This window comes from Canis aureus, chromosome 22 (genome assembly GCF_053574225.1).
Source record: "Canis aureus isolate CA01 chromosome 22, VMU_Caureus_v.1.0, whole genome shotgun sequence".
NCBI lineage: Eukaryota > Metazoa > Chordata > Mammalia > Carnivora > Canidae > Canis > Canis aureus.
The window spans coordinates 50208068-50218358 of NC_135632.1; the positions used below are offsets into that span (position 1 = coordinate 50208068).

The window sequence follows — 10291 nt, forward strand, 5'->3', positions numbered from 1 at the left end:
GAATCACCCTTGACTTTTCTCTTCCTTTTATATCCTGTATCCTCTTCATTTTTCTAAAGGATGTTGTATAGAATTGGTGTTACTTTGTCTTTAAATATTTGGCAAAATTCTCCAGTGACACCATCTAGACATGATGATTTCTTTCTTGGGAGCTTTCAAATTACAGATTTAAATTTTTCGTGGCTTTATGCAGATTACCTCTCCTATCTTTGTTGAGTGTGATTTCCAAGGAATTGATTCACTTATCCTAAGTTGTCAAATTTGTGAGCAGAAGTTTATAATATTCCCTTATTTTCCTTTTCATGCCTGCAGAATCTGTGGTGACAAGTTTTGTTCTTTTCCCCATGTTGGTGATTTGTGTGTTCTTTTCTTTTTGTCAGTCTTGCCAGAAGTTTTTTCAAAGAATCAACTATTTGTTCCATTGGTATTTTCTATTGTTTTTATTTCTTATATACAGCACATATTTAAGTCTTGCTTTTCAATCTCTTTGAAAGTATTGTATCTTGTTATAAATGAACATATGCTCTGTGCATAATATTTTTTTTGACAAAGGAGTTTGGACATATCATTCTGTGTCATGCTCTCTATTTTTAATCATTCACTAAATTGCTTCTATCCTCTTTGTTTTGCTTGTGTGTGTGTATGCATGCAAATGTGTGTGTTCTTTCCTTCTAATAATTTGGGATGTTCAGATTTCATCTATTTTGAAAAAGTTTTATAACGCTACTATAAAAAATACCCTAAAGTTGTATATAACAACTAAAAATTATTTTTATGGTATCCATTTGAGGTGATGTCTACTTATTTCTCAATGCGAAATATGAATAATTACACATTCGTAGTTCTAACTTCCCTCTGCACCACACACCACTGGATTTGTGTTAATTACACAATTATTTTTCATTTTTTTACCTTATATGATTTCACAATATACAGGCACAGTTATTAATTTACTTGTTATTAATAACGTGTTTCTTGACTTCCTTTTGTGAAATTTGAGGAAACTGGAACCTTAAAGTGCTCTGCGGCACAGAGGGTGGTTTCCTTCTGCCACATCCAGGGAGACATAGGAGGGAGGGCAATACAGGCAATGAACGTGATCCCATGTCTGCCCCTTACCAACTACATGACAAGGGCGAATATTTTTCCTTTATCTGCATCCAGTGCCCGTTATCTTGGGAGGTGGATCTCATTCTTTTGCTCAACAAATATTAAGTAGCTATGACGGGCCAGTTGTCATAAGCTCTGGAGGTACACCTATGAAGAGGATAAAGTTTATCAATGAAGATTAGAATTGGCTTCATGTAATAGAAAACCCAAAGAATAGCAACTTAAATAAGATTGGGGATTTATTTATGTCACAGAAGCAAGTCCAGAGATTCCCAGATCAGAGCTGTTATGGTGGCTCTGTAGTCACCAGGGACACGGGATTTTTCTATTTCTCTGGTATGTTATTCATATGCTATTTTACCATCAAGGTCATCTCATTGTTCCAGAATAGTTAATGTAACTCCAGCCATCATATCATATGTCAGGCAGGAAGAAGGAAAAGGGAGCCCCTTTCTGCTAAGAGCTTTCCAAGAAGCCCACACAATTATTTCCATTATCTAATTGGCTGCTTCTATCAACAAGGCAGGCTGAGAAATGTGGCTTTGCAAGCTAGATGTGTTGCCATACCTGTCATTATAAGATTCTGTTTATAAGGGCAACAGAGAGATATATGACCCAGAAATCTCCACCACAACAGACAAGTTCCTGATTCTCAGGGAGTTCATGTTACAACAGAGAAAGTTAAATAACCAACAAGAGGGCAATTTAAAAGGTGATTTCAAAAAAAAAAAAAAAAAAAGGTGATTTCGGATGGCAATAAGCTCTGTCAAGAGAACAGAATATAGTGATGAAATACAGTGGGTGGTAGGAGGATGGTAGAAATCCAGTGTGGCTTGGGAAGATAAAAAAACAGAGAGGAACCCTTCTAATTTTGACATTCTGCCATTTGAGGTATTTGAGCAGCCTTCCCCCACCCCATCCCCATCAAAGAGGAAAACAGAGATAGTAAGGAAGTTTTCTATAAACAAAATATGTCCTCCTGTTACAAAATCTTAATTCCTTTAATTATGTTCAACCCCACCATATTGGCACAAAGGATGTATCAGATTCTTTCAGCTGCAAGAGATAGAAAATCTAGTTCAAATGGCTTAGAAGCATTAAGGAAACGCCGCCTCTTACAGAGCTGGAGGTCCAGAAACAGGGTGGGTTCAAGGGTTAGTTGATTCAGCAGTTCAGCTATGTTACTCAGGACTTGGGTTCTTTCTGGTTCTTGGTTCTGCCATCCTGGAGGGTTGGCTCCATCATCTGGCTGCTGGCAAGATGGCTGCATCGTTCTGACCATCATTCTGTTATGACAATATCTAGATGGAGAAGAAAGACAACCTCTCCCTGTGTGATTGTTGATCTCTCTTCGGGCTCACTGATTCTACTGCCATCTCAAATCCTAGTAAATGTTCTATTTCTAATTTTTCTTGTGGTTTCTTTAACTAATGGGCAATTTTGAATTGTGTTGTTTAATTCCCACATACTTGGAGATTTCCCAGATAGCTATTGTTAATTTCTAGTTTATTCAAACTGATTAGAAAATATAATCCGTGTTAATTAAATCCTTTTATATTTATTGAGATTTGCTTTATGGTCCAGAATATGATCTATCTTGGAAAATATTGTATCTGCACCTGAAAGGAGTATTCTGCTGTGTTGGTTGGTGTATCCTACAAATGTCAGTTGAGCCAAGTCAGTTTGCAACTTGCTTCCAGGCTTCTCTGGCCCTGTGGGTTCTCTGACAGCTGAGACAGGAGTGTTGAAGTAACCCGTGGGTAACTGTGGATTTGTCTATTTCTCCTTTTGGGTTTTGATGTAAATAAATATTTGAAGCTCTATTTATTGGGTGGATAGACATTTAGGACTCATATTTTGTTGATGATTTAATCGTGTTGTAACTATGCAACCTCCCTATTTATCCCTAATAGTAATTAGTAGTACCACTTTGATAATAATTTAGCTACACTAGCTTCTTTACTATGAATATCTGACCAGTACATTTTCTATACTAGAACTTTTAATCTGTGTATGGATTTAAAAAAAAATTTTTTTTTTAATTTTCATTTATTTATGATAGTCACAGGGAGAGAGAGGCAGAGACACAGGCAGAGGGAGAAGCAGGCTCCATGCACCGGGAGCCCGATGTGGGATTCGATCCCGGGTCTCCAGGATCGCGCCCTGGGCCAAAGGCAGGCGCTAAACCGCTGCGCCACCCAGGGATCCCTGTGTATGGATTTTTAAAGAGTTTTTTTTTTTTTGAAACACCTAGTTGAGCCTTGCTTTTTAATTTCCAGTCAAATAATTTCTACCTTTTATTCGGAGTGCTTAGATAATTTACACTCAATGTAATTATTTATATAGTTGGATTTAAGCTACCATCTTGCTGTTGAATTTCATCTGTCCCATCTGTTGCTTATTCCATTTTTTTCTCTTTTTCAGCTTTCTTTTGGATTATTTTTTTTTTATGTTCTATTATACTTCACTTTGGCTTATTAGTTATCCCTATTTGGTTTTGGTTTTTTTGGTTGTTCAAGTGTATAGAATATAACTTTGACTATTCTAGTGTATCTTCAAATATTATATATTATCTCACGAGAAATATAAGAAATTTAACACAGCATGCCTCTACTTTCTCTACCTATCCTTCATATTATTGTCATCTACCTTGCTTCCACCTATGCTATAAAGCACATAATACATTATTAGCAATTTTCCTTTATATGGTTGATAAAAATGAGAAGAAACTACCCTTTATATTTATCCGCCTATTTCCTGTTTCTAGCACTCTCTCTTCCTTTGGGTAGATTCAAATTTTTATCTCATGTAATTTATCTCTGCCTGAAAAGCTATACTCAACATATTTTTGTAACACAAGTTTGCTGGTGACAAATTATCTTCTTTGTTTTTGTTGTCTGAAAAAGTCTATTTTGCATTAATTTTTGAAAGATTGGAGGGTCATAAAATTCTAGGTTGATGGATTTTTTTCCTCTCAGCACTTTAAAGAGGTCACTTTGTTTTTTGGTTTGCATGGCTTCTGAACAGAAGTTTATGAGATTCATAGCTTTGTTCTTCTATATGTAATGCAAATTTTTTTCTTTTCTTGCTTTTAAGTTTTTTCTTTTAATCATGAGTTTTCAGAAATTTGAATATAATGCATCTTGACATGATTTTCTTTGTATTTATCCTGCTTGGCATTTATTGAACTTTGCGGATCTATCAATTTATAATATTAATCAAATTTAGAAAATTTTTGTTGTTTCTTCAAATATTTTTTCTTTTTGCCCCATCTCTTTCTGGGACCCCCATACACATACATTAGATTGTTTGATATTGTCCCAGAAGCCACAGTTCTATTTTTTTTAAGCCTTTTTTTCCTTTGTGCTTCATCTTGGATGGTTTCCATCCCTATGTCTTTAGGATCAGATAACATCTTTCTTCAGTATCTAATCTACTAATCCTTTCTGGTGAATTTTTCATTTTAGATATTTTATTTTTGATATCTACAAGTTTTGTATGATTAATTTTTATATCTTCTATTTCTATGTTTATTGCCTTTCTGTCTTCCTTTGACCTTTGAAAATATTTATGATGGTTATTTTAAAGATCTGGTTTGTTAATTCCAGCATCTCTGTCTGTTAATTCCTCATACCTGTTTCAACTGTCTGATTTTTTTTTTTCAGGCTTTGGGTCATCATGTCTTGTTTCTTCATATGTATATCTTGTAAGTTTTGACAGGATGATATACATTGTGAACTTTATATTGGTGGGTGATGGGTTTTGTGTACTTTTAAAGGGCGTTGGACTTTTTTTATGGCAGGCAGCTAAGTTACTGGCAAGTAAGTTTGATCCTTCTGAGGTTTGTTTCAAGCTTTTAAATTTTCTTAGAATGGTCCTAAGTAGGTTTGATTCTAAGACTAATTTAACCACCATTGCTAAGATGTGACTCACCTAGGTCTCCATCAAAGGTCTGAGAGTTTGAGAAGCCTCCATTCCATTTGATGAGATTTGATTTCCTCTCAGCCTTATGTGAGATCTGTGAATTGTTTTGCTTACAGCTGCCTGATTTTTCTTAGCTTCGTGGATCTTCAATCTATGCTTATGTGATTTACTAATCAGCAACAGACTCAGGGGATCCCTGTGTACTCTTCTGGAGCTATTTACTTAAGCAGCTTTTCCTTCTCCAGTACTATGCCTCAAAAATGCAGCTCCTTCATGTTTTTTTTTTTTTTTGTTTTGTTTTTTCTGAATGACAACCTCTGCCTCTTCAACTCAGAAAGAGCAATGCTCTGCTTGGACTCCCTTCCATGCAGAAAGTACCTTCAGACAGAAAGCCAGGGTTATAGTAGACTCCTCTTATTTGATCTTTTTATCAAAGAGTAGTAGTGTTGCCTAATGTCTGAAAACTGTTGCTGTGTATATTTTGTTCAGTTTTGTAGTTCTTAACAGTGAGAAGATAAGTCTTATCCCAGTTACTCCATTATGGCCAAAAATAGAGCTTCCTAATATCTTCTTAATACCTGTATCAATTAACATAATTCTAGCTCCACACAGTTACAATTTTTGAATAAAAAATTAACAAAACATCAATTTACTGAATTATTACTCATAAAAATTGCATACATTCATGCTTTCCTGACATTGTACTAGGCACCATGGAAGTTTGCAGTTTATGGAATAATCTATTTCTAAGAATTCTATTTCATTAAAATTTAAGACAGTTGAAAATGTATTCACAAGAAGCACAAAACAAGATTAACTGTGCATAGAAGTGTGGTTCAGAATGCATTTAAAATAAGTCACACTTTCACAGGCATTTAAATAAGTCTGATAAGGTCCCATAGGGGGTGAGAGAAGGAGATGGAAACAAGTCATGTTGGTGGCGGAGGCAAAGTGGAGTGAAGAACTGTTATGGATTTCTGTAGATAATCACCGAGGGGAATTTGGAAAAAACAGATTCAGGAAAAGTCAATCTACTATATTAAATATTTCTTCACAGAGTCTATCAAGGCATAGTTTTATCTGTTCAGGAGGAACTGCCATGGATACAAGAAGCATTAGCTTCTTCACAGAGGAAATCTGTTCCCATATTCTTGCAACAGTTGGAAAATTTTTAGTTTTTGCTTTGTCTAAAAGTAAACAGATACTATGTGAGTTTTTTAAAAAAAAAATCCTTTTTTAAACCTTTTTTTCTATTGAAGGCAATTGGCTGTGAATTTTTCCTTCTCTGAAACCCCAAACAACATCTTAGTATCATCTGTCCCAATCACATCTCTACCTTCAATTGGCCCCACACTCTTCCCCTCATTCTATGTACAGGCTGGCCTCAGTGCCTTTGCATATGCCTAGAAAGTTCTTTCTTTCCTGACCACCTCTTGTTGCTTAGGGTAGCATCCTCTAATGTTTTATGTTTCAACCTAACATAAAGCCTCAAAAAGGCTTCCCATGATCATCCAGTTTAATAACACTATCCTTTTAATCCCCCCCAATATGTCTGTTTGTATGTATGTATGTATGTATGTATTTATTTATTTATTTATTTTATATATTTTTTATTGGAGTTCGATATGCCAACATATAGCATAACACCCAGTGCTCATCCCATCAAGTGCCCCTCTCAGTGCCCATCACCCAGTCACCCCAACCCCCCGCCCACCTCCCTTTCCACCAGAGTTCATTTCCCAGAGTTAGGAGTCTCTCATGTTTTGTCACCCTCACTGATATTTCTCACACATTTTCTCTCCTTTCCCCTCATCTGTTCTTTTCCATCAGAGACTGAGTTCTGGCTTTTCCTGGCCTATTTGATCTCAAATTGAGCTCCCTATTCTTACCCAGCTCATTTTGTGCCTGTGGGGCCTGATTGACTCCTGTAGACTGCATTTTCTGGACTACCTTGCTTTCTGACTTCTGCAGAGACTCAGCTGTTGGGAAGTATTGATGGGTGTCATGAAAGCAGGAAGAGGGGACAAGGTAGGGCTCCCTGCCTTCTCTTCTGCCTGCCATTTTACCTGCACAAAAGCCAAGTTTTCCCTGTGTTTTTTCATAGTAGACATCTAGTCTTTCCATGATCCCAATTATCCTTGGGCAGTTTCTTTTTTTTTTTTTTTTTTTTTTATTTATGATAGTCACACACAGAGAGAGGCAGAGACACAGGCAGAGGGAGAAGCAGGCTCCATGCAGGGAGCCCAACGTGGGACTTGATCCCAGGTCTCCAGGATCATATCCTGGGCTGATGGTGGCACTAAACTGCTGAGCCACCAGGGCTGTCCTTGCTGTGTCTTTTAATCTAATATCTGAAAACCTCCCTCTTCCCCTCCCAACACTCCTTGCCTAAAGAACAACTATTTTCTTCACCACAGAATCTTTAACACTCAGCACAGTGCTAGGCTTTTGGGAGTTGCCCAATTGATATTTGTAGAATAGTGCTTGAAAGGGAAGGTGGCAGTGATGAGATCAAATTTACCCTCAATCCCAGGTGGCCCAATTGTTCTCCTATCTCAACTGGAGTTCTATGAACTGTGGAGAGCAAACTCTGGCATACAGACCTGCATGGTTATGCAGAGAAAAGGCTTTACTGCAGGGAGACCAGAATGCTAAGCTTTGCTGCTGTTACTGTTTTCCTATTTCTTTTTCTTTTGTTCCAGACTCGACTGTAATGGAGAGAAAGCTTTCTCATTTCCCATTTCAGCTTGCTGAATTATTCATCACAAATGTTCCACTGGTATTTCCTCTTCCGTCAGAGTTCTGCAGTTCCAGAAACACTCTGCCCTGGAGTTGCAATCAGAGCAATTAGCTGCACTTATGGGACCCAGCCTGTCCAAGCCCTCAGGTTCCCCGCCTGGGGCTGGAAGAATGAGAGCCTGCCCTAGCCAGAGTCTGATTTTTCTGCAGGGGTGTGGCCAGCCTAAAGTTGTAAGGGCCCTGAAACCCTGTGGGCTTCCCGTCCCTCTTTGCCAGGACCAGCTGATCAAGTAACTATTATGTTGAGAGTTCAGGAGTTTAGTTCACCCCACTCCTTGTCTGACTGGCTGATTCCTTTAAGCCTCAGTGTCTTTGGCTCCGAGTGGGAAGCACGGGCCTTGCCTGCCTGCCTTGCAGTGTCCTTGTGGCTCCAAGGGGCCCACCTTGGCCTCAAGCAGTGTTTATCCCTGGGATTCCAAAGGGTTTTGCCAACTGGTAGAAGTTCCTTCAGAAATTAATTTGCCTCAGAGGGTGATTTCTCTCTAGCAGGCTTTCTCGTTTTGTTACGTTTATCCCTGTTGCATGGCCTGTCTCTGAGCCAAAGTATGAATTCTGCATTCCCCCTGCTGTGTCTCCTTTGCATCTGCCCTCAAACCTGTCTTCCCTGGCCTGCATTTGAGTCCTACTCAAAGCAGTGAAAGATAAGACTCACCCAGCAGCCCTTGGCACAGGAAAAGGAGAAGCCATTCCTCCCACCATCACAGATCTCTCTGGGCTGTCCCCTGGGGAATCCTGCGTGGTGCGGTCGTGAGCCTGCACCTGGGCGGCAGGCATGAAGCCGCGCCCGGTGACCTGGGCCCCGCAGGCCTCCTTTGCCAGCGTGCCTGACAGGCTGGCCGCCAGGGGGCGCTCGAGAGGCCGAACGGCTGGAGGTGGAAGCGGCTCCTCTCCCTCTGCCTTCTGCTCCTGGGAGCACCGTGCAGAGCTTCTCCGGGGCGGCAGCAGCTCCTTCCCAAAGCAGCCACTCAATCCGCATTGCATTTTTTCCAGTGTCCATTCTGCAGAATTGGCTGCATTGTCCGCTCTCTGGCCAGAGACACTGCACAAGCCATCTGGCAGCCCTGCCTCAGCCCCGGGGTATCCTCTGAGCTGAGACACCAGTGCCAGCCGGCTGCCTCCTCCACCTCACACCTAGATTTGTGGGTCCCAGCACTGACAGGTCCCCCTTTCCAAGCTTCTAATCATTTCAGTAATTCCAATATCTTTCCTCAGTGCCCCCAGCCCAAGGGGAGGTGGCTGCTGTGGTACCTTAGAGTCCTCTTTACCTTCTCAACTTCAGCGAACACTTCAATACAGTGTTGTATGTCAATTATGACTCAATAAAAGTTATTATTGGGAGAAAATAAAGATTTCCATTAAATCACAAAACATTCTTAAATGTTAAGAATTAAATTCTCTCTGTTCAAATACCTGGGGGTTTCTTACGGGCCCTAACCTGATCCAGAAATGGGAGCCAGGAGTGGAGGCAGGGATGGTGGGCATCAGGAGGCAAGGGAGGCCAGCAGACCCTGTGGTGCGCAGCAGTGCGTGGCAGGTTGGGAGGGTTATTGCAGACTGCAGGGCAGCTGCGTATGAGCCCCGACTGAGACCCCTTCTGGGGACTTTCAGAAGCACCTGCATGCACTGACTCTTCAGGGAATCTGAGTCTTGAAAGCAGAGTACCAGCTTGGGAGCTGGGCTCAGAGAGCCAGTCGTGCTTGGCCAAAGGTGCTTTGTACCCAGGAAGCCCTTCACACAGTAGTCAAGCAAGCAAGGAGGCAAATGAATGAGTCCTCCACTAGCTGGCCTGTGGAGAGAAGAGGCTCTTTTTCTAAGGGAACCCTGATTAGGCAAGTTTCTCCTCCGACCCTTAACATATTGTTATCTGCTTCTAGTCCCACAGTTAGGCAGGACAGACGGTCTGGGTACTACATTGTGGGCCAACCCCAAGCTCATGAATCTTTCGAGGTCAGGCTAAGGGGCTGCTACACCTATAAGGCTTCTGCTATAAAACCCACCTCACAATCATCTCTCCTGTCTCCACATTTATAGCAGTGATGGTCACTACCATTCACTGGGCCTTGGGAAGAGGTCCTGAGGGCATAGACCCTCAGTGGGGTGCAGTGGGAAAAAAAGAGAAAACTCAGTAGCGATGATCGATCGATCCAGCTATCATCATCATCTATCCACCTTATCTATCTAAAGTAATGGTACCCAGCATGTGTTTTTTAAGTAATCACTGAGCGGATGGATGGGTGGATGGATGGATAGATGTCTCCCCAAGGCCATGAGACCAGCAGATCTTGCTGGTCTTACTCCTTCCATTCCAATACACAATGCCTTGTGTATTGCCTAACACATGGTAGTCGTTTATCCTTGGGCGAGTTTGTGACTTAAATATGACAGTGAGGAAAGGAATGGAGAAGGAAAGGCTAGGACATATGTGTGATCAGGAGATGGGAATCCCAGTCCAGTGTGC

The 10291-nt window shown here is 40.5% G+C and overlaps 1 protein-coding gene across 1 annotated transcript; it reads right to left on the reverse strand.

The window, feature by feature from the left end:
* Positions 1–2092: 2092 nt before the first annotated feature.
* On the reverse strand, positions 2093–8937 carry LOC144294199 (uncharacterized). Its single transcript, XM_077865997.1, has 2 exons — positions 8486–8937; positions 2093–2411 (listed from the first exon to the last, which is right to left on the reverse strand). Exons 1-2 carry the CDS (start codon positions 8812–8814, stop codon positions 2153–2155), a joined length of 588 nt encoding a protein of 195 aa, XP_077722123.1. The 5' UTR covers positions 8815–8937; the 3' UTR covers positions 2093–2152.
* Positions 8938–10291: the final 1354 nt, after the last annotated feature.